The sequence below is a fragment of the Orcinus orca genome, chromosome 16 (genome assembly GCF_937001465.1).
Source record: "Orcinus orca chromosome 16, mOrcOrc1.1, whole genome shotgun sequence".
NCBI classification, from domain to species: domain Eukaryota; kingdom Metazoa; phylum Chordata; class Mammalia; order Artiodactyla; family Delphinidae; genus Orcinus; species Orcinus orca.
The window spans coordinates 49,484,922-49,509,087 of NC_064574.1; the positions used below are offsets into that span (position 1 = coordinate 49,484,922).

Sequence of the window (24,166 nt, forward strand, 5' to 3'; positions counted from 1 at the left end):
CACCCTTTATGCTATTTTAAATTCCTCCCACTGTTCACCTCACGGACTCTGTGCTCTGAAATCCTACACTACCCTGTTCCCACTGCTTTAACCTGGCAGTGAGCCACCCACCCGCTCCAGGGTCTGGCCTCGCCCCCATTTCTCATCTTCAGTGGCCACAGGACGTTCCAGTGTGTAAAACCACTATCCTGTCTAATCATTCCCCAACTACTGGATACCAGGATTATTTCCAGCCTACTTATTATAAAAATCTTCATACAACTTTAAAATCTGCCTGTTTTCTTGACTGTCGTGTCCATGGGTGTCATACACTCCGCTATCACACCCTGCTCCCCAGAGATGAGGGCTTGCTAGCAACATCCAGGGTGGGGCCGAGGCTGCTTCTCATGGCCCACCCCACAGGGGCTATCAGTGCTGACGGGCGGAGAGCACTGGTCATGGTTTTGGTTTGTCTGTCTTTAACTTGAGTTCTCTTTGTGGATGTCTGTATTACGTAATGATATAAGTAATAAAGGGACACTGTGAAAATGCAAACACTATGGAAGTGCACAAAGCAGAAAGTAAGAGTCTCCTCTCGGAACCTCAAGCCCTGGGACAGCCACCAGGAACAGCTGGCTTTGTTTTAACTTGCAGCTCTTTCTTTATCAACAAGGTGGGCCAGTTTTAAGGATTACGCTCCTTTCAGAGAGGAGGAAGCTCCATTTAGGAGCTCTTCCCTAGCGTTATTCTGATTCTGAACTCTTCAGTGAGACCTGTGGTCTCCACAACAGAAAAGCCTCAGTGGGAAAAACACTCTGAGACTAAGGCACCTGATATGACAGGCTCCCTCCTGCTCAGGCTCACCCGCGCCACAGCAAAGGGTACAGAGCACACTGCTCCTTGTCACCAAGATCTAGCCACTTTCTCACTGACACTTCTGTACAAAAGCCGTTGTGCAGCTCACATGTGCCCAGCCAGAAAGAACTACTGGATTCTTTGGTGAAAACCGATAGTGGGATATGTCTGAGGAATGCCATTATTTAACAGTATGGAATATATACATTTCCTAAATTTCAAAGTCCCTTCATAGTAATACCAGCCAGTCCTTACCCAGGGGTGCTTTTTATATTTATTTAGATCCCTTGTATTTTGACAGCTTTATTGAAAAGAAATTCCCTGTAACTAGTGAAAACACAACTTCAGACAGTGCTGGGAACTGCCAAAAGAAATAATTACACTTAATTATAAAACATCAGAAAATAACAAGTGTTGGCAAGGATGTAGAGAAATTGGAACCCTCGTACATGGCTGGTGGGGATGTAGAACGGTGCGGCTGGTGGGGATGTAGAACGGTGCAGCTGCTGTGGAAAACAGCCTGGCAGCTCCTCAAATGGTTAAACATAGAGTCACCACGTGACCCAGCACTCCACTCCTAGCTATCGACCCCAAGGGAAAGGAAAACCTGCCTACACAAAACTTGTACACAAATGTCCTTAACGGCATTGTTCTTATAGCCAAAAGGTAGAAACAAACCAAAAGTTCACCAGTAGATAAACAGATAAAGTATGGTCTATCGTACAATGGAATATGATTGGGCCACAAAAAGGAATAAAGTACTGATATACATTATAGCATGGATGATTCAATTAAAAGATTTTTTTTTTAAAAAACTAAAAATAATTTTTAAAAACCCACAAGGACCTGCTACATATCCCTACTGTATAGTAGTAGAGATATATACGTATCTATAGATATACATGTACATTCTTTTTCAGATTCTATTCCATCATAGATTATTACAAGATACTGAAGATAGTTCATATATATACCTAACTGAATCACTTTGCTGTACACCTGAAACATTGTAAATCAACCACACTTCAATTAAAAAAAAAAGATCATAAAAAAATGGATGAATCTCAAAATTACTATGTTAAGTGAAAAGTCAGACACCAGAGATCCTATCGTAGGATCGCTTTTATATGAAACATGCAGAACAGGTGCGTCCACAGAAAGAGAAAACACATTAGTTGTTTCTGGGGGCTGGGGGAGGGGAGAGAATGAGGAATAACTGGTGTCCTTTTGGGGCAACAAAAACTGGATAGTGGTGATAGTTACACAACACTGCTACCAGATGCCACCAAAATGTCTCTTTAAAATGGTTAAAATGGTAAATTTGATGTTATGTATATTTTACTTAAAAAAAAAAAGAAAAAAGAGGGAACAATGAAGTTAGACTCTTCCAGCCCCCAGGAGGGCCAGTGCCGTGCCCACAGCGGTCTGAGCTCTAAGTCCACAACACGGTCACTGGAAATGAGCTCTGCCCTCTCACCCCCTCCCCACCGCCCTCCCTAACCCTCCTCCCCACCCCACCTCCCTGATCTGCTCTTCAGCCATTTATACACTCACCCTCAGTGCAAATACCACATTAAAAAGAATCATGGTGGGAGCCTCCCTCTTCGGAGATGGATCTGTTTTGGAGACCTGTGAAAGAGGCACAGTGCTAGTGAATGAGAGCCACCACCTCCCAAGAAAAGCACTTAGAGCTATTACTTCAGGCAGGGAAAGTGTTCCAGAAAACAGCAGAACCAGAGAAAAACAGAGCCCTAGTTCTCTGATAAGCGACCAGCGCCTTTGCACAGGCAAGTGCTGGCTGCATGGACAGACAGTCACAGTGGAGAAAGGAGCAGGAAGGTGCTGTGACCCAAAGTGACACGACTGTCCCAGTCACCTCGAGTGAGCTGAGGTGCCCAGAGGAGAAAAGGTGGAGAGGTGCTCAAGTGGCTGGAGTGCTCCCTGAGCAGACCCTCCCTTCCCCTCGCCAACCCCCGTGCCCACTTGAGTCCTCCCAGGCGGGACAAGTACTCAGGACAATGCTCCCACCCAGGAGAGACAGGGCTGCCGCTGGGGCACCCAGCCAGCCCAGGGCCCAAACACCAAGCTGCCTACAAGTGTTGCCACCAGAGGGCAGAGGAGTCCCTGGGCCATCTCAATCGGGCCTGTCACCATCCCTGTCCCTCCATGTCTCCAGGCCGGTACTGCCAAAGCTCCCCTCCGTCACCCACAGGCCATCAGTGGGGCTGAGCCTGTCTGAGCAGCATAGGTGCCACCACAGCCGTCTCCTCAGCCATGGTCCCCTGCCCTGGTGCCTCCATGTCTCAGAAGCTCCTCCTGTGGGCTTAGTCATGGAGAAGATCTGAGGACCACAACCCAGACCCTCACGGGATTTCTGGATTGTGTAAGTGGAGCTAAGTCTTGTGCTGTCACATCAAAACCCTTCAGAATCTAAGTGACACTGTGTGCAAAGGACTGACTGGCAGCTTCTGGTGTGCAAATTCCCTTGGGTAACAACAGTGCATTCAGGCCCCATCAGAGAACGCATAGAGAGGGTGTGGCACAACAGTAAGAGCTAAATTAATAACAATATTGGCTATGATATCACTTAAGAAGAAGAAATGCTTGTACTACTTTATATAAAGTTCAAGAATCTGACAAACGCTGCTTAACTCGTTCTCTTGGCCTCCCCGCAGAAACCGGCATCATATCTACAAAGTAGAAGGCCACAGTCAGGAGAAAGGCTGGACGCAAACAGCAAAAGCTAAGGGCAGGGGCTGAGACACCAGGGCAAGGACGCCTGTGGCCTTCTCTGCCAGGCCCTCAGGGCCCAGGAGGAGGTGCAGCTAGGCAAGCACCTGATGGGATCTGCTGCACGGGGCTGCCTTCTACAGGCCCGCGTCAGCCCAGGGAGGGCGTACCTGGCCCAGCGCGTGCTGCAGCAGCGTCGGGTGCCCAACAAAACGCACGTTATCAATCTTCAGTTCAAACTTCTGCCCACACATTTCAGACTTGGTTGCCAAAATTGTTGCCAGAATGACATCTGAAAACCTTAAAATTAAAAAAAGGTAGAGTGAAAGAGAGTTAACCAAGTGCCACAGCACCAGACCTGCTGCCCCAGGGGTAGGGGGTAGCTGCGCGCAGGGTGGCTCTGCCCCCACTGCTGACCTGGAAGCTTCTGACAGTCTCCCTTCTTTTCTTTGGACATTGGAGATTTTTCCTTTATTTTTTATTTATTTATTTTTTGATGTGGACCATTTTTAAAGTCTTTATTGAATTTGTTACAATATTACTTCTGTTTTATGTTTTTGGTTTTTTGGCCCCAAGTCATGTGGGATCTTAGTTCCCCAACCAGGGATCGAACACGCACCCCCTGCATTGGAAGGCGAAGTCTTAACCACCAAGAAGTCCCTATTTTTTAATTTATTTTTGGCTGCATTGGGTCTTTGCTGCTGTGCGTGGGCTTTCTCTAGTTGTGGCGAGTGGGGGCCTCTCCTCGTTGCAGTGTATGGGCTTCTCATTGCAGTGGCCTCTCCTGTTGCGGAGCACTGGCCCTAGGTGCGCGGCCTTCAGTAGTTGCAGCACGTGGGCTCAGCAGTTGTGGCACGTAGGCCCTAGAGCGCAAGCTCAGTAGCTGTGGTTCACGGGCTTAGCTGCTCCGCGGCAGGTGGGATCTTCCCAGACCAGGGACCAAACCCACGTCCCCCGCATTGGCAGGCAGATTCTCAATGACTGCGTCACCAGGGAAGTCCCCCGACAGTCTCCCTTCTGAAGCAATCCCCAAGACTAGGGTCGCAAAGTCACCAGAACTACAAGGCGGAAGGTGCGTGCTGCCACCCTGGCCTCCGCCCACCTGGGAAGGCAGGAGGAGCAAGGCACCTGCCCGGAGAGGAGGAAGCTGCGGGAGCCTGCGTGGCTTGTCAGGCTGGGGGCCTCCTCAATGGCCCAGGCGTGCTGGGCTGCTCCCCTCAGCTCCCGGGACCCCCACCCCTCAGTGCTGTGCGAAGGCCGAGGGGAAGCACGAATTGCAGCGTATTGATCACTCTCCTCACAGCTCGGCTGCCGGGCCCTTCCCTTACCCTCAACACTTAAACCTTCCAGCTTTTATTAGGGAAGAAAGGTTCCAGACGCACTAGATGTGCAGACCCACTGACTGACATGGACGGAGGGATGGACAGGGCTGGACACCATGGAGGAGGAATGACTGGGTGCAGGTAAGAGCAGTTTGGATATGATCCCTGTAAAACTGCCCCTTTTCCAGGCTCTTCTGCACCTTTAGGTCTCCTTCCTGCCTGGGGGCCGGCGGGGGGGATCAGATAAGGGAGAGTCACTGCAGGGAGGAGAGGACAGTGCAGACTCTTATCTCAGAGCCCAGGCTCGGGGCCTCCACTCTGGAAACTCGGATGCACCGTGTCTAACCTGGAGCCAGAAGGCAGACAAGTCCTGTGCTCATTTCTCCACCTGGGAAAGCATCTCCATCACGCAGGTCGGAGGACAGGCTGTGCTGAGAGGGGCTCCAGCCTCCCTGGGGCCGCATTCTGTCCTAAAGAGCCCACCAAGGACAAACACTCAGCGTTGAGTCCTGGGCTTTCCCGAGGAGCTGTGGTGAACGGGCACCACACCAGATACTTCTCTCCAGGAGGCCCTTGCTCTAGCGGGAGGGAAGCACTTCACACCAGAACCCTCGTCTTCAGAGAAGGGAAGGGTGCTGCACACTGCTGCAACTCCAAAACAGCAAACACCTCCAGGATAAACAGATCTAGGAGAGGGGCCACTGGCTCCTGGCTCCTCGCACACTGCAGGGCTCACCAACCGATGCAGGAGTGACTCGGAGCCACCTGCAGCAAGGGCCTGGCTACGCTCGACCTGCACCGAGCAAGACAAAGCCCGGGACTTCCCAAGCCTCTCCCCTCCAGAGGGTGGGGAGCCTGGGGAGGGGTCACGCTGGTGTCCAGCCTTCCTCCAGGACTGACGTGGTCTTCTAGGCGTCCTAAGTCGCCCTGTGGCTCCCAAATAAACCAGATGCAGAGGGTCTGTCAGAATGGGCTGCCATTCCACTTGCACAGTCTGGGCTGCGGTCAGACCTTCTGACACCGATACCATCAAAGACATTCTGGGACACGCGGCCCCCACAGCCAGAGCCCTTGGCCTCCCCTGTGGGTGTCTCCTCCCTGGAATACTGCTCCCTGGAGTGATTAAACCAGAGATGGAAGATTCCAGTGTCTTAGACCAGAATCGTTACATGCTTTCTTCAAAAGCCCCCAGTGGCTCACTCTGCCCAGGAAGCCGCATCTGAGGGCCCAGTTAGGGTGACAGAGGGCCCAGCGTGGTGGAACCTAACAAACACTGCTGCCCTAGAGCCTGACCCAGTGCCAACACTACCCGCCCTATCTGAACAAACACCTCCCTCTACTCTGCCACCCACTGACTCAGGACACACCAATAACAGATAGAAAAACAACCTCCCGCCACCCCAGAGACTTCACTTTTTACTGTGATATCCAAAAATCTCCACCAAAAACCTCTGCTCTGCCACGAAGAGCCTCAGATGGGCCTGAGCCCTGGCCCTCAGCCACCATTCCAGGAACCTAAGTTAGCCGGGCTGTGGGATGGGGACTGAGATTCAGAGGCAAGAAGTGGTGGCCTAGCTCACGACTATAAATGTCCAAATCCAAAGGCCAAACAGAAAGTGCTTTCCCCGCTTGGGCCCAGAGAGGCCGGGGTCTCCAAAAGCAGCCAACCAGAAAGCCAGGTGCTGCTCAAGTTAAAAGCCACACTGCCCTAAGTGGCCACTCAGGGAGGTCCCTCTGCTGTTTGGCCACTCTGCTTGTCTGAGCAAGTCTGGCCCACAGAGAAATCCACTCACCAGAGCTTAATATTACACACTGATGACAGAAAAAACACTTGAGTGGCTTTATACTTTATACAGCATCTGCTGACATAACATGCACAAAGACAGCTATGTCCATCATAACATAACTGCCATAAATAGCAAATTGAAACAAAAACAAGTGTCAATGTTTGTTTGTTTGTTTTGGCCACGCCACGTGCCTTGAGGGGTCTTAGTTCCCTGACCAGGGATTGAGCCTGGGCTCTGGCAGTGAAAGCACCAAGTCCTAACCACTGGACCGCCAGGGAATTCCCTCAATATTTGTTTGTTGTTTCCAAAATTTAGAAAAATACTTTTCCCTTGTTTTGATGGTGAAAGGTCTGGTAAATATACTGTAACACAATAAAATCGCTGCTACAAAAACTAACATTTAGCGATTAAGAAAGAAAACACATTTAGAAAGATGAATCAGCCCCGCTGGAAGACAAGTCAAGACCTTCCATTCCTGCTGAGACACTTGGGAACAGGGCTTTTTCTCTGACCTGGCCAAAAAAAGAAGGGACAGCACGGAAGAGAGCTCGACTCTGCCCCCTCCCGTTCTGGGGGCTCCCAGATGCTCTGTGCACCTCCAACACCCAGGAGGTACGCCCTGTCGGGGATGGGAGGGCCCCACTGTATCCCTGCCTCCCAGAGAAGTGTCATATAAACCCCATGGGAACATTTTTGCCTCTAATGGGCACACACAACAGCATCCAAGCCCAAGCATCACATGGATGTTAGACAGTCACTGGTCATGCCAGAGGTCCCTGACACCCTTACACAAAGGGATACAATCCCCTCTTGGAAGTACATAGCACTATGGCAGGCATGGTGCCATGTCAGAGAACTGAGGGAAACCATACTAACGCACTGCATGGCGAGGGCCCAGCATGGGGACCTAAGCTACTTTCCCACAGACGTTACCTCACGCAGGACTGGCAATTTACAATCTTTTCTCCTTCATCTGGGCCTGAGTTACAATTCATTAAGCTTTAAAATGAACATAAGAAGGCAGAAGTGGTCATTTCTCAAGGCTGCCACCCAGAAAGCACTTCCCAGAGAGAAGAGGGGTAGCATGCACAGGAAGGAACAGGACCTGCCTTTCATCCGGGCCCTAAAAAGCAAGGGTCACGACAGCCCTGGCTCTCAGGCCACCTCACCACCTGGACAGGCTGTGCTGCACCCAAACACCTACATTTGACCTCTGGACACGTGCTTGACGACTAGGGTCTGAGGACAGCACTGTGATCTGCTGTCCTGCACGTTCCTCTCATGGGAGATAAATGTCCTGCAGGGACACGGCTTCATCTGTTCTCCAACCTGCCCTACCAACCACACAGCCCACAGCAGGACCATAAAGCCAAACTAGGCAGAAAGCCAGAGACTGGCAACACAATCCCCACCTCTGTCTGCCTAAAACCCCCGACCAAGTGGAAAAGAGAACACGGGGTTCCTCAGGGGAAAAAACATCTGGGTCAATGGGAGGACCAGGCCCGCCACGGAGTGAATGCAGAGCCCGTACCTGGAGTCGCCGTCCTGGTCCTCGGCATGCTCTCTGGTGCTGTTGACAGCGTATCTGCTACGAGGCTTACCTGAGTGAAGGCAAAAAGGGCAAAATAGCTAAGAAAACAGGATCCATCCACATACAGGAAGGTTGTTGAACCATTAAAAGTGATGGCTTCTGCTCTTGGATTGGAAGAACTAATATTGTTAAAATGGCCATACTACTCAAAGCAATCTACAGATTTAATGCAATCTCTATCAAATTACCCATGATATTTTTCACAGAACTAGAACATATAATCCTAAAATTTATATGGAACCATAAAAGACCCAGAATTGCCAAAGCAATCCTGAGGAAAAAGAATGGAGCTGGAGGCATAACCCTCCCAGACTTCAGACAATACTACAAAGCTACAGTAATCAAAACAGCATGGTACTGGGACTTCCCTGGTGGCCCAGTGGTTAAGACTCCATGCTTCCACTGCAGGGGGCGTGGGTTCAATCCCTGGTCAGGGAACCAAGATCCTGCATGTCACATGGCACGGCCACAAAAAAAAAAGTTTTAAATTATAGTTTCCAAGAAGCTGTGATAACATGGAAAATGTTCTTGCTACTATGTTAAGTTAAAAAAAAAAGGGATTTTATATATATATGCACACATGCGCACACACACGCTCTCAGTGTATGCTGGCAACTAGGCTGGAAAAAGCACAGGTAAAAGAAAGAATTTTTAAATGTCCATACAGCAATATCCTTCATATACAAAAACAACAATATCTTACCCAAATAATAACATTTAAAGACTTAAGGACAGGGACTTCCCTGGTGGCACAGTGGTTAAGAATCCGCCTGCTAATGCTGGGGATACAGGTTCAAGCCCACATGACGTGGAGCAACTAAGCCCGTGCACCACAACTACTGACCCTGCGCTCTAGAGCCCGTGAGCCACAACTACTGAGCCTGCATGCCACAACTACTGAAGCCCACGCACCTAGAGCCCGTGCTCTGCAACAAGAGAAGCCACTGCAATGAGAAGCCCGTGCACCGCAACGAAGAGTAGCCCCTGCTCGCCTCAACTAGAGAAAGCCCGCACGGAGCAACGAAGACCTAATGCAGCCAAAAAATAAAGAAAAAAAAAAAAAGAGACTTAAGGACATTTATCACAGGCAAGTTTCTCACGTACAAGAGGCCCAAGAAGAAAACAGAAATGCTAACAAGGGTGATGAGGATGAAAAGAGGACAGACTATGTTCCTGAATGAGAAGATTCAACATAAAGATCCCGTTTTCCCCATTTAATCACCATGTTTAATGTGACCCCCAAAACAATAGCAATGGCTTGGGAGTGGGATCTAACACAGTCACTGCTAATGTTTACAAGGAAAGCAAGCAGAAACACCAGGATGATGCTTAAGAAGAAAGGTGATGATAAATGACTAATCCTACCTGATGGTATAACACACTATAAAGTTACAATAATTCATCTGTGTAGAACCCACACATAGATAGATTATTGGGAGAGGTAAGAAAAGTCAGAAAACAAACTCAAATAAACATGGGAATTTAGTATGCTATGAAGGCAGCAAAACTAATCAGGAGAGCAACGTGAATGAGTCCATAAAATGATGCTGGGACTAGGCAGCCACACGGAAGAGAAAATTATACTGATTCTGAGCCAACCCCTCTCTAGCCGTGTGTGGGCCGCATGTTCCCACATCTTTCTTCATCCATCTCAGCGCCTGCCCCACAAGGCTCCAGGAGGCAAATGGGGGCATACACACAGCTCTCAGCAAGTGCCCAGAAAATACCAGCTCCAGGGAGAAGCCTTCACCTTACACCAAAAGAAACACATTTTTAAAACAAGAAGATAAACATTCCACGGGAAAACATGAGAGACTCCTTTTGTTAATAATCTTGGAGAGCAGAAGGCTTTTCTCTGTGTAACAAAACTCAGAAACCACGAAAGAACAGACTGAAAACTTGACTCCATAAAAATCAAAACTCAGAGGCACGGCTTCCCTGGTGGCGCAGTGGTTAAGAATCTGCCTGCCAATGTAGGGGACACGGGTTCGAGCGCTGGTCTGGGAAGATCCCACATGCCACGGAGCAACTAAGCCCGTGAGGCACAACTACTGAGCCTGCGTGTCTAGAGCCTGTGCTCCGCAACAAGAGAAGCCACGACAATGAGAAGCCCGCGCACCGTGATGAAGAGTAGCCCCCACTCGCTGCAACTAGAGAAAGCCCGCGCACAGAAACGAAAACCCAACACAGCCAAAAATAAATAAATAAATAAATAAATTTATTATTAAAAAAAAAACTCACAGGCAAACTGGCTAAATATGTACAGCTTTGTCAAAAAGGTCTATTTTTATCCTAAGTATATAAAAAATTCCTTCAAATCTGTAAAGAAAAAAAATCAAGCAATCCAAGAGGAAATTAGGCAAAGGTTATGAATAGGTGGTTCACTAAAAAGGAAATCCAAATGGCTTTGAAAACAGGAAAACATGATCACTCTCAGCTGGAAGGCAAATGCCCATTAAAACTACTATCAGATACAATTTTTCACCTATCTCATTAACAAACATAGAAAAATCTTATCTATTAAAAATACATAGTGGAGGGGCTTCCCTAGTGGCACAGTGGTTGGGAATCCGGCTGCCAGTGCAGGGGACACAGGTTCGAGCCCTGGTCTGGGAGGATCCCACATGCCACGGAGCAACTAAGCCCGTGCACCACAACTACTGAGCCTGCGCTCTGGAGCCCACGAGCCACAACTACTGAAGCTGGCATGCCTAGAGCCCGTGCTCCACAACAAGAGAAGCCACCGCAATAAGAGGCCAATGCACCGCAGCAAAGAGTAGCCCCTGCTCGCCACAGCTAGAAAAAAGCCCGCGTGCAGCAACAAAAGACCTAACACAGCCAAAAATAAAATAAATTAAAACAAAAAAACACAGCCGATCATCCCTTGGATATGAACACCCCATTTCTGTGAATTGATCATATATTCTGCAGAGTGAAAATATATATCCATAAAGGACATTCACATTATATTAGCAAAAGATTGGAAACAACTTAAATGCCCATCAACAGAAGACTGGATGACTAAATCACAGCAAATTCCTCCCATGATTCTGATAATTCTGAATCTATATCCAAGATGTAAAGTGAAAATGAAAACAGGGCAGAACAGTGTGAATTGTGTGCTCACTTGTGTTTAGAAAATAAAACAATGCATGTATATGCTTGTATTTACACAGAAGGTTTCTCAAAGATGCACAAGAAAATGGTAACAGCACCTGACCCTACAAGGGGATGTGGGTGGCTAGGATCGATGAAAGAACTTTCCTTTCATAATCTAAATCCATTTGTACCTTTAAAACTTTGTACCACAGTTAGAAATTTAAAAGTAATTTTTAGGGCTTCCCTGGTGGCGCAGTGGTTAAGAATCTGCCTGCCACTGCAGGGGACATGGGTTCGAGCCCTGGTCCAGGAAGATCCCACATGCCACGGAGCAACTAAGCCCTCGCGCTGCAACTACTGAGCCTGCGCTCTAGAGCCCACGAGCCACAACTACTGAGCCCACGTGCCACAACTACTGAAGCCCGCGTGCCTAGAGACCGTGCTCCACAAGAGAAGCCACCACAATGAGAAGCCCGCGCACCGCAACGAAGAGCAGCCCCCGCTCGCCGTGACTAGATAAAGCCGGTGTGCAGCAACGAAGACCCAACACAGCCAAAAATGAAATGTATTTTTTTTAAAAGTAATTTTTTAAATCACATAAATTACAAATTGAACATTCATGATAGTGAAAAACTGCAAGTAACCTACACGTCCATCCATAGGGAAAGGGCATGTTCTTACCAGGCAGCTGTGTACAACCAAAAAGGGAGGTGATCTGTTTACTAGGTTGGAAAATGCTCCAAGGCAGATGGCCCAATGGAAAAAAGAGCGACTGAGAACAATACAGCTATGTGAGAGGGGGAAAAAACCCAAAGCAATAAACTATTTTTCTATGGAGGTATATTTGGTGTCTATGTACAGGAGGAACAATTATGAACATGGTAAGTGGTGATCCCTGCAAGCGAGGGAGGAGCAGCAGAACTGGGGGGAAGAGGTCAAAGAAAACTTCCGATGTACCTGGATTTCGTACTTAATGCAAGCTGAATACATTCATACGGTGCTTTAGCTCTTTTAAAAGGCCAGAGACACCGATGAAACGTTAGCAGGAGTGGCTTTGGCATGCTAAAACTATGAGTGATTTTTTTTTTCCCTGCTTCTTTTTACTTTTCTATCCTTCCCCAACACTCTGTGATGAGAAGGCACCGCCCGTACGATAAGGAGAAGGAAAAAGGAAACGACTTCTCCGCTAACGGCGAGGGAGGCGGCGCCAGGCCCTCCGCCCGGCGCCCACTTACTTGTCTGGGACGCCGGGTGCTCCTGGCTCCTCTGGAATGGGTACCTGAACAGCAGCTTATTGCCCCGGCTCCCCGAGCTCACCAGAATCACGCTGATGGGGCTGGTGTTGTCCCCCATCCCGCCGGGGGCCTGGGGAGGGGTCGGGCCGGGGCCAAGGCCGGGACGGGACGGGGGTGGGGGGCGGTGGGGACCCCCAGGTGGACGGGCCAGGGACGCGGAACAGAGAGCTCTAAGGACTGGTTGGGGGCGGGGGCCGAGGGGAGCCAAGCAGACGTCTCCCGCGCGACAGTGACGCAAACCAGGCTCCCCCTAACGCGGCCGGCAACGCTCGCGAGACTCGCGCAACAGCACGGGGCAAACGCGCATAAAATGCTTGCGCGCGGACCGAAGGCGTTTGCGCAGGCGCAGGCTGCCGTGTGCGCAGGCGCGAGGCCGTCTCTGGGTGCTGTGCTCGTGCGCATGCGGGACGCGGCCCCTTTCTGGAGTAGGGAGAAGAGCCAGCGGGAAGGCTAGTGGGACTGTGTGGCTGGGTTAGTCGTACGGTTCAAGGAATCTTTCTCTAAATGTTGCTTTATTCGTTATAAAAGGAACACTTGCTTTGGGCAGAAAGTTCTTTCTTAGAAACATAAAGGACTAAAATAAAAAAGTAAAAAAAAAAAAAATTACTTCAGTGGATCACGGACCTAAATGTAAGAGCTGACCCTGTAAAAAAACTCTTAGGAGAAAACACGGGGGTTAAGTCCTCGTGACCTGGGGCTAGGCAGAGGTTTCTTAAATACGACACCAAGTGCACGAGCAACCAAAGAAGAAGTTAATTGTCCTGAACAGAGTTGCGAAATTTTGTGCTTCAAAGGACAAGACCAACAAAGTTAAAAGAGCGCTCACGAACCGTGAGAAAATGTTTGCAAGTCATATATCTGATGAGGGAATTGTATCCAGACTATATATATTTTAAACTCTTACAACTCTACAAGAAAAAGACAAGTAGCCAACTGAGAAGTGGGCAAAAGATGTGAATAGATATTTCCCCAAGGAATATAGACAAGTAGCCTGGAAGTACGTGAAAAGATGCTCAAACATCATTCCTCGTTAGAGAAACGCAAATCAAAACCAGAAAGAGAACACATCACACCCACTAGGATGGCTATAATCCAAAAGAAAAATGACAAGTGTTGGTGAAATCGGTATCTTGAGACACTGCTGGTGGGAATGTAAAATGATGCAGCTACTGTGGAAGACAGCCTAGCAGTTCCTCAAAAGGTTAAACAGAGTTCAGATATGACCCAGCAGTTCCATTCTTTAGTATATACCCAATAAAATTAAAACATACATCCACTCAAAAACTTGTACTGTGTTCATAGCACCACTATTCATAATAGCCAAAAAGTGCAAATAACCCAACTGTCCTCCAACTGATGAATAGGTGAATCCAATAAGGTATAATCTATGCAATGGAACAGTATTCAGTCATAAAAAGGAACAAAGTACCGATACATGAGTGAACCTTGAAAAAATAGATACTGTATGATTCCATTTATATAAATGTCCAGAATAGGCAAATCCTTAGAGACAGAAAGTAGATTAGGTTGTCTGGGGCTGGGGTAGTTGGGGGTGTGTGACTGCTAATGGGGATGGGGTTTCTTTTGGGTGATGAAAGTGTTCTAAAATTGTGGTGATGGTCACATAACTCTCTGAATATACTAAAACCCGCTGAACTGCACACTTTGAATGGGTGGAATGTATGATACGTGAATTCTATCTCACAGTACAGCTGTTTTTAAAAAGTAAAAAAAAAATCACCCCACCCACCCCATCCCAGTCTTCCCCCGGAGATTACTGTAGTGAACAGTCTACTGCAACTGTTTCCAAATCTTTTCAAGCACATCAGATGCATGAGAAAGTAACCAATGGGCTAAGGAATGAGATTTTCATTGCCAAAGTAACCTCTTGCACTGAAGATGACACAAACGTGTATTTTGCAGGACAGATTCATGGGTTGAATCTGCCAGGATAACGGGTACATGCATCTGAAATGTCTCAGACGTTGCCCACCAACATATTGCCCTGCCCAGGGCTGCATAGCATGGACTTTATTTTTTCCCAAAATTTCAAAAAAAAGGAAATAGTGTGTTATGTTGCATTTTTTTATTACTGAGGAGAAGAACTAACTGTATCACTTGATTATTTGCCAGAGCCTAAGAATTGCCTTCATGTTTCCTTTTGGGTTGTTTGTCCTTCTTTGATGTATTTTTATTTTGTGAGGGTTAGTTACCCTCTGTTACAGATTCTGCAAGCCTTTGTCCCAGTCTAGAATATATTGATTTTATGTATCATCAAAAGTTTTCTGAGTTCCCCCCCAGTTCCCATGAATGTCCCCAGAATGGAAACAAGGGCACAGGAGCAGGATGTGAGGTTGGGAGAGCTGGGTAGATGGGCTAGCTGTGGTAATGGGGGCCTCCCCACAGGGGTGCTGGGAATCTGCGGGTGCCCAGACATAAGAACCAGGACTCTGACTCAGGCCTCCTTCCTCCGACTTCCCTGGACATGCTGCTGCCCCATTGGATGGTCCTATGGCCCCAGAACCTGGCTGTCCTTGGACTGGGGGAAGGCCCAGACGTGGAGAAACCATCATTCCTCAATTACCCACTCAGGGCCCTCTCCCTGCTAGCAACCTTCACAAAAGTATCCATTGTTTATTTTTCTGGCTGTGTGGCTAATGTCTTTTTATTGTAACAAGCACTGGAATCCATGAATGGTGATGGGAGCTCACCAGGATCCCCGCTCCCAGAGGTCCTGGATACAACCCTTCCCAAGGCCCGGGTGCAGGGCTGTCAGAGGGCTGGACTGGAGGAAGCGGGGTCCGAGTCCCACATCACCTTCACTGGCAGCATCTCAGTCCATGTCTGTCTGTCTGTCTGCCTCACTGGGCTGTTAGGGAAACCAGGGCTCATGGTCACTCCCTGGCCAATCCAGCCTGGTGCCGGCAGCCAGAGGGACCGAGGGTAGGCTGGCCCTACTTTGGGCCTCAGGTTCCCCACCAGTAACAGCAGTGGGAACAAATGATCTCCTGAACAATGATGTGCCCAGGCCCAGCCTCTGCTCACTGCAGGGTATGTCCTCAGACTCCTCCCTGCCAGCACCCACACCTCTAAGTCCTCATTTTAAATTTAAATAACTCTCTTTAGTAACCTGCTTTTTGGAAGTAAGTGGATTCTTGGAAACAGAAACTCTTGACCTTTCCTCCCAGCCTGGGTTCTCCCCCCACTCCCCGGGGTAGGGCCAGGAGGCTCCTTGGACAGCCAGGCCTTATCAGTTCTGCCACTTGGTCTGGGCCTGATAGAGCCACCACAGACTGCCAGAGGGCCAGGCGGGGCTCACAGACCCTATCTCAGACCCACCTTGACATCTCCACCATCTCTGCCCAGAAAGAATCATTCACCTACAATAGGAACCACAATAATCTTGAATTCATGCTGCTGTGTCCCAAGGTCACATGGTGACACCTCATCCCTCTTAAGAGTGTGGTGGAGGCTATTCTAACCCCCACCCGAGGTTAAACCAGGGAAACTGGGGCTCACAAGGTACCTGACCCTGCCCAGGGTCACCCGGGGCTGCTTTTGGGTGAGGGTATGCAGATACCTCCTCCGTCTTCTGCTGAGACCAGGGCCCTCTGAACTCAGGCCCAACTGCACAAGCTCAGAACAAGCCTGGGGCTTGGAATTCGGCCCAGAGGCCAGCAGGTTTCAGCACCCTGAAGTCCTGCACAAGCTCAGGCTCCTCTTGTTTCAGGCGGGGAATGCAAGGCCCAGAGACAGAAGACCTTGCCCACAACAAACCTTGGTCTCCTCTGCCCACTGGGGCTGTTCCCCCTCTACTGAAACTGAACGTGTTTCGTAACCTTCCCGAGCCTCTGTTTCCTTATCTTAAAACATGTCATGATAATAAAATAAAACTTCTCTCACAGAGCTGTGAGGGTCAAATACCCAACATGAAGAGTATTGGTCTATGCCCAGGACTTAGAAAGCACTTGGTAAATGTTAGCTAGGGCCACACAACAGACCTTACCTCACACCACACAAAATCAGTCCAAGGTGGACTGTTGCCCAGCTCAAAGGACCAAACAGTAAAGTTCTTAGAAACGTAATACAGAAGGTTCACTTCATGGAAGCCTTCAGTCCAACGCTTATTCCACTTGCTTAAAAAATTGAGGTAAAATTTGCACAACGTAAAATTAACCATTTGAAAGTGAACAGTTAATTCGGTGACATTTCATATATTCGTAATGGACGCAACCATCATCACTAACTAGTTCCAGAATATTTTCATCATTCCCCATCCTCCCCACTGCCCTCCCCGCAGCCCCTGGCACCCACTCATCCACTTCCTGTCTCTTTGGATTTGCCCGTTCTGGATGCTTCATATAAGTAGAATCACACAATATGTGGCCTTTCACGTCTGGCCTCTTTCACTTAGTGTAATGTTCTCAAGGTTCATCCATGTCAAGGTGTGTTGGTGCTTCATTTTTATGGCTGAATAATATCTCATTGTACGGAAGTATCATGATTTGTTGATCCATTCCTCCACTGATGGACATTTGGGTTGTTTCCACCTTTTGGCTGTTGTGTATAGAAAGGTACAACACTTTTTTTTTTTTTGCGGTACGCGGGCCTCTCACTGTTGTGGCCTCTCCCGTTGCGGAGCACAGGCTCCGGACGCGCAGGCTCAGTGGCCATGGCCCACGGGCCCAGCCGCTCCGTGGCATGTGGGATCCTCCCAGACTGGGGCACGACCCCGTGTCCCCTGCATCGGCAGGCGGACTCTCAACCACTGCGCCACCAGGGAAGCCCGAAAGGTACAACATTTTTAAACCCAATTTTAAAAATCACTAAATTTTATTGCATTAAAATTATAAACTTCCATTCAAAAACAGTGCTAAGAGAGTGCAGGCAAGGTACAGATCTGGGGGATATAAGACACGTGAAACTGACAAGAACTTATATCCAGAATATTTTTAAAATTCCTATAAATCAATAAGACTGGCAACACAGTAGAAAAATGGCCATGACTTGGAAACTTCAAAAAAGAGGAAATCCAGGGCTTCCCTGGTGGCGCGGTGGTTGGGAGTCCGCCTGCCGATGCAGGGGACACGGGTTCGTGCCCCGGTCCGGGAAGATCCCGCATGCCGCGGAGCGGCTAGGCCCGTGAGCCATAGGCCCGCGTACCGCAAAAAAAAAAAAAAAAAAAAAAAAAGAGGAAATCCAAAGGACAGCAAATATGTGAACAGGGGCCCAAGCTCATCAGCGTTAGGAAAGTGCAAATTAAGACCATGTGAGAAACTAATACACACCCACCAGAATAGCTAAAATTTGAGACCAGGAGACCTACCACAGCAAACGTTTGTAAGGATGTGGAGAACGAGGAACTCAACCATCACTAGGGGAATGCAAGGTGGTACAGCTGCTCCAGAAAGCGGTCTGGCATTAATTACTGAAGCTGAGAATTCCCATGCCCTAGACCCAGCAGCCCCGCTCCTAGGAATATATCTGACAGAATGTTCACTGCAGCATCATTCACAGCAACCAAGAACTAAACAACCCAAATGTCCATTCCCCAGTACCCTGTGTAACTTTGTGATATATTCCTACAAGGAAATACAACACAGAGATGACAATGAACACCCACAGCATCTCTGGCATGTCACAAACATGGGTGGCAGAAGACACTGTACTGTTTCATGTACCTGAAGGTCAAAATCAGGCAAAACCAACTAAAGTGCCTAAGGACACGTATTTGGGTAGTAAAAAGTTATTGAGGGACTTCCCTGGTGGCGCAGTGGTTAAGAATCCGCCTGCCAATGCAGGGGACACGGGTTCGAGCTCTGGTCCAGGAAGATCCCACATACCGCAGAGCAACTAAGCCCGTGTGCTACAACTACTGAAGCCTGCGTGCCTTAGAGCCTGTGCTCCACAACAAGAGAAGCCACTGCAATGAAAAGCCCTCACACCGCAACGAAGAGTAGCCCCCGCTTGCTGCAACGAGAGAAAGCCTGCGCACAGCAACAGAAGACCCAACGCAGCCAATAAAATAAATAATTAAATAAATAAAATAAATCTTAAAAAAAAAAAGAAAGTACTAAAAAAAAGAAAAAGAATCTGCCTGCCAATGCAGGGGACCCAGGTTCGAGCCCTGGTCCAGGAAGATCTCACATGCCGCAGAGCAACTAAGCCCATGCGCCACAACTACTGAGCCTGCGCTCTAGAGCCCACGAGCCACAACTACTGAAGCTCGTGAGCCTAGAGTCTGTACTCCTCAACAAGAGAAGCCACCGCAGTGAGAAGCCCACACACTGCAACAAAGACCCAACGCAGCCAAAACTAAATAAATAAATAAATAATTTTTTTTTAAGTTATTGAAAAGCAAGAAGGTAAGTCAGGGTAGGGGTCACCTTTGGGGAGGATTGGGTTGCTGAATATGTGCCTTATAATAATTAATTAGGCTATGACATAATTCATTAGGCTATGATGTAATCTTGTGCTATATTTTACAATGAAAAAAGTAAAAAAAAGAAAAGGGCTCCTGCCCACACCAATGCTTTGCAGGGCTTGGTAGTTTCAGAAACAAAGTGGCTTCCTGTGGCTCCCTCTCTTATGGAGGCCAAGGATGGGGGGAGGTGCTGCCGGGAGAGAAACAGGAGGCCCTGAGGCCAGAGAGGAGGGGAGGACCGGCCCCATAGTGGGAGGCCTGGAGTCCACACTCATTACCTCCCACACTGGCTCCTGGCCACAGACCCCAGACACTGCAGATGGGGGGCTTCTCCCAGACACATCCCTCACTGAGACCCTACTGTGCCTCCCCCTCTGGCAGACTTAATACCTTCACCTGGCAGGCCAGCTCCAGCCTCACCCAGGACCTCCAGACTCCCTCCCTCTGCGTGACCTTCCACCTGGCACTCAGCCTCCTCTGTCCCCCTCGCTCAGTCTGTTTTCTCTGCCAGTCTGTCCATCTGTCTCTGTCTGTCTCCCTGCTGACACCTCTCCTTTCTAGGAGCTGAAGCCTCAGGATCAGGCTTACATACCCTTACGGAAGGCCCATATGCTGGTGGTGGCCCTGGAGTTTCCTTCTGAACCAAGCAACAGCCAGAGGTGACTGGGGAGGACCAGGCTCATCCCATTCTGGAACGAACCCAGAGAGACAAAGCCACACTCCCTGTGAACACCTGGGGCCCTGGAGTCAGCACTGCCAGGAGAGGTAGCAAGAAGCCTAAGGCCAGTGGAGGGTGGGCACCTCCCTGGGAGAGGGTGACCCTGTCACAGGAGAAGAGGGGCACAGCTGTGAAATGTAAGTAGAGAGAGACCGGGAAGGGGCTTCCATGAAGGCAGACTCTATCTCCAGGCCACAGACAGGCACCAACAGCCCAGGTGAGATCCCCGCCCTCTCTGCTCAGCAGTGGGGAGGTATCCATCGGACTCAGCTCCTGCATTCAAACCTCCACACTCCCATCAAGCCCGGCTTGGACGTAGAAGAGACCAACATCGTGGCACAATAACGTGCCAAGCACAGTGTCTGGCATACAGAAGGTGCTCGATCCTTGCTTATTCTTGTACACATTTTCCAATCAGAGGGCTTGTCTGAGCCTCACAATTTTCTCTAAGAATAGTTCAGCAAAATATCTGTGATCAGAACTCTCCACGCGGGAAACGTTTACCCATTCTGTAAAAAGTCTAATAGGCTTTTGTGCAGATAACTCTTTGACTAACTCCAAAATTCATACGGAAAGGCAAAGGAACCAGAATCACCAAAACCATTTTGGAAAAGAATAATGAGGGAGGAATGACATCACCCAGTCTTTTAACACCTTTATTGAGATAAAATTCACATACCATATATTCCACCCATTTAAAGTGTGCAATTCAGCGGGTTTTAGTATATTCAGAGAGTTATGCAGCTATCAGCACAATTTTAGAACGTTCGCATCAACCCAAAAGGAAACCCATCTGCATTAGCAGTCACACCCCCCAACTACCCCGGCCCCAGACAACCTAATCTACTTTCTGTCTCTAAGGATTTGCCTGTCCTTGACATATATATAAATGGAATCATACAATATGTATTTTTAATTTTTTTTTTTTTTTTGTCTGTGGTGGGTCTTTGTTGCCGCATTTGGGCTTTCTCTAGTTGCAGCAAGTAGAGGCTACTCCTCGTTGTGGTGCGCGGGCTTCTCATTGTGGTGGTTTCTCTTGTTGTGGAGCACTGGCTCTAGGCCTGCGGGCTTCAGTAGTTGCAGCACTCAGGCTCAGTAGTTGCAGTACACGGGCCCTAGAGAACGTGGGCTTCAGTAGTTGTGGCATGTAGCCTCAGCAGTTGCGCATGTGGGCTTTAGGGTGTGCGGGCTTCAGTAGTTGTGGCTCGTGGGCTCTAGAGCACAGGCTCAGGAGTTGTGGCACATGGGCTTAGCTCCACGGCATGTGGGATCTTCCCAGACCAGGGATCAAACCCGTGTCCCCTGCATTGGCAGGTGGATTCTTAACCACTGTGCCACTAGGGAAGTCCCACAATATGTATTTTTTCAAGGTTCATTCATGTATCAGTACTTTGTTCCTTTTTTTGATGGAATACTATTCCATTGCATAGATTAGACCATGTTTGATTCACCCATTCATCAGTTGAAGGACATTTGGGTTTTTTGCACTTTTTGGCTATTATAAATAGTGGTTGGTGCTACGAACACAGTACAAGTTTTTGAGTGGATGTATGTTTTCATTTTATTGGGTATATACTAAGGAATGGAACTGCTGGGTCATATGGGAACTCTATGTTTAACCTTTTGAGGAACTGCCAGGCTGTCTTCCACAGTAGCTGCACCATTTTACATTCCCACCAGCAGTGTTTAAAGATTCCAATTTCACCACCTCCTCACCAACACTTGTTATTTGTCTTTTAAATATAGCCATTCTAATAGGTGTAGGTAAGGTTAGGGTTAGAGTTCAGGGTTAGGGGTTTTGATTATAGCCATCTTAGTGAGTGTGCTCTGTTTGGTTTTGATTTGCATTTCCCTAATGAGTAACGATGCTGAGCATCTCTTCATGTGCTTATTGGACATCTGTATGTTTTCTTTAGAGTATTGTCTATTAAAGTCCTTTGCCCAGTTTTCAATTAGTTTTTTGTCTCTATTTTTCAGTTGTAAGTTTTTTTATATTGTGGATCAGTCGCTTATCAGATGTATGATTTGCAAATGTTTTCTCCCATTCTTGGGACAGGATCTAATTTTAAGACCGAACATAAAGTTTACAGTAATAAACACAGTGTGATTTTGGTGAAGGATAGACACATAGATCAATGGAACAAAATAGAGAGTACAGAAATAGACCTGTAGAAATATGTCAAATTAATCTTTTACAAATGAATTAGAGAAGGCAATTCAATAGAGAAAGTATAGTGTTTTCAACAAAAGGTGCTAGAAAAATTGAACACTCATAGGCAAAGAAAAAAAACCTGGACATAAACCTCACACTTCATACAAAAATTATCTCAAAATGGATCATGGATCTAAGTGTAAAATATAAACTATGAAACATTTAGAAGAAACCATAGATAAAAGTCTCTGTGACCTGGGATTAGGCAAAGAATTCTCAGGCATGACTCTAAAAACATGAATCTTAAGAGGAAAACTTGATAAATTAGACTTCATCAAAAATAAAACTTTGGGGCTTCCCTGGTGGCGCAGTGGTTGAGAGTGCGCCTGCTGATGCAGGGGACATGGGTTCGTGCCCCGGTCCGGGGAGATCCCACATGCCGCGGAGTGGCTGGGCCCGTGAGCCATGGCCGCTGAACCTGTGCGTCCGGAGCCTGTGCTCTGCAACGGGAGAGGCCACAACAGTGAGAGGCCCACGTACCGCAAAAAAATAAATTAATTAATTAATAAAAAATAAAACTTCGGCTCCGCAAATGACACTATTAAGAAAATGAAGTGACAAGCTACAAACTAGGAGGAAATATTTGCAAATTGCATATCTGACAAATGATTGCACCCAGAATATATACAGAACTCTCAAAATTCAACAATAAGAAAACAAACAACCCAATTTTAAAATGGTCAAAAGACCAGAAGAGATATTTCACCAAAGAGAATATATGGGACTTCCCTGGTGGTGCGGTGGTTAAGAATCCGCCTGCCAATGCAGGGGACACAGGTTCGAGCCCTGGTCCGGGAAGATCCCACATGCAGCAGAGCAACTAAGCCCATGCGCCACAACTACTGAGCCTGCGCTCTAGAGCCTGCGAGCCACAACTACTGAAGCCTGCATGCCTAGAGCCAGTGCTCCGCAACAAGAGAAGCCACCGCAATGAGAAGCCCGTGCACCGCAATGAAGAGTAGCCCCTGCTCACCACAACTAGAGAAAGCCTGTGCACAGCAGCAAAGACCTAACGCAGCCAAAAATAAATAAATAAATAAATTAATTAATTAATTAATTAATTAAAAAGAGAATACATGGATGGCAAATAAGCCCATGAAAAGATGCTGCACATCACTGGCCATCAGGGAAACACAAATTGAAGCCACAATGATATATTTTCTCACAACCATCAGAACGACTAACATGTAAAGATTCTGACAAAGATGCACGGACACTAGGACTTCCCTTCATTGCTGAGTGGAATGCAAAACAGTAAAGCCACTCTGGAAAACAGTTTAGTGGTTTCTTACAAAGTTAAACATACAGTTAGTACATGAACCAACAATCCTACTCCTAGATATGGTATCATCCCAGAGAAATAAAAACTTATGTTCACATAAAGACCTACACAAGAATGTTCATAGCAGCTTTATTTGTAATAGCCCCAAACTGGAAAAAGCCCACATGTTTGAGTGGGAGAATGAATGAACATTAGTACTGTGGAGTACTACTCTGCAATAAAAGGAAGCCAACTACTGATACCGGCAATAACATGCATGGATCTCAAGGGTATTATTCTAAGTAAAAGAAGCCAGTCCTACAAGATGACATGCCGTATGGTTCCATTTATAGGATATTCTTGAAAAAGACAGAATTATAGTGGTTGTCTGGGTTTAGGGGACAGAGGAAGGTGAGACTGCAAAGGGGCAGCCTGTGGGAGTTTTGGGGCTGATAGAACTGTTGTGTGTGCTGACTGTGGTGGGGTTACACAAATCTACACACGTCAAAATTCACAGAGCAGTACGTTTAAAAAAATCAACTGTATTGTATGTTGAAATAATAACGTGGTGAGCAACAGAGTAGTCCCCAAAAGCACATGACATTAGGATTCTCTTATTGACCAGCCACCTCCTCCAGCTTTTCAGGAACAGAACCAGTCAGTACCTCCCTCCTCAGGGCCCACTTGGCAAAACCATTGCTTTCTTGGAGGAAACCCAGGGATCCTAGAGCCAGTGTCTGTGGGGGAGGGGGGTGCGGGGGGGATGCTGGCATGTGGGTCCAGCCACAGGACCCACCGAGGAGCAATGCAGGCAGCACGGGCACAGGCCAGCCGAGGAGGGTGTGTGGGCACTGCTCCTCTGGCTTCTCCCATTTTGTGATTCTGAAATGGAC

General features: G+C 47.8%; 1 protein-coding gene across 6 annotated transcripts in view; it reads right to left on the minus strand.

Annotated features, from left to right (window-relative positions):
* NPRL3 (NPR3 like, GATOR1 complex subunit) overlaps positions 1-12,903 on the minus strand; it is a 33,193-nt gene extending 20,290 nt beyond the window's left edge. Inside the window, exons 1-4 of one of the 6 annotated variants that reach the window (XR_004483586.2) lie at positions 12,599-12,903; positions 8,205-8,274; positions 3,735-3,864; positions 2,389-2,463 (exon numbers count right to left, since the gene is read on the minus strand). Coding sequence is in view for 5 of the 6 variants with exons in the window: in XM_049700101.1 (XP_049556058.1) it covers positions 2,389-2,463; positions 3,735-3,864; positions 8,205-8,274; positions 12,599-12,716 (393 nt within the window). In the remaining variant the exon portion in view is untranslated. Of the gene's footprint in view, positions 1-2,388; positions 2,464-3,444; positions 3,527-3,734; positions 3,867-8,204; positions 8,275-12,598 lie in introns of those variants that run through there. The other 5 variants (XM_049700101.1, XM_049700100.1, XM_004270387.4 and 2 more) reach the window with 5 other exon arrangements.
* Between the last annotated feature and the right edge of the window lie 11,263 nt (positions 12,904-24,166).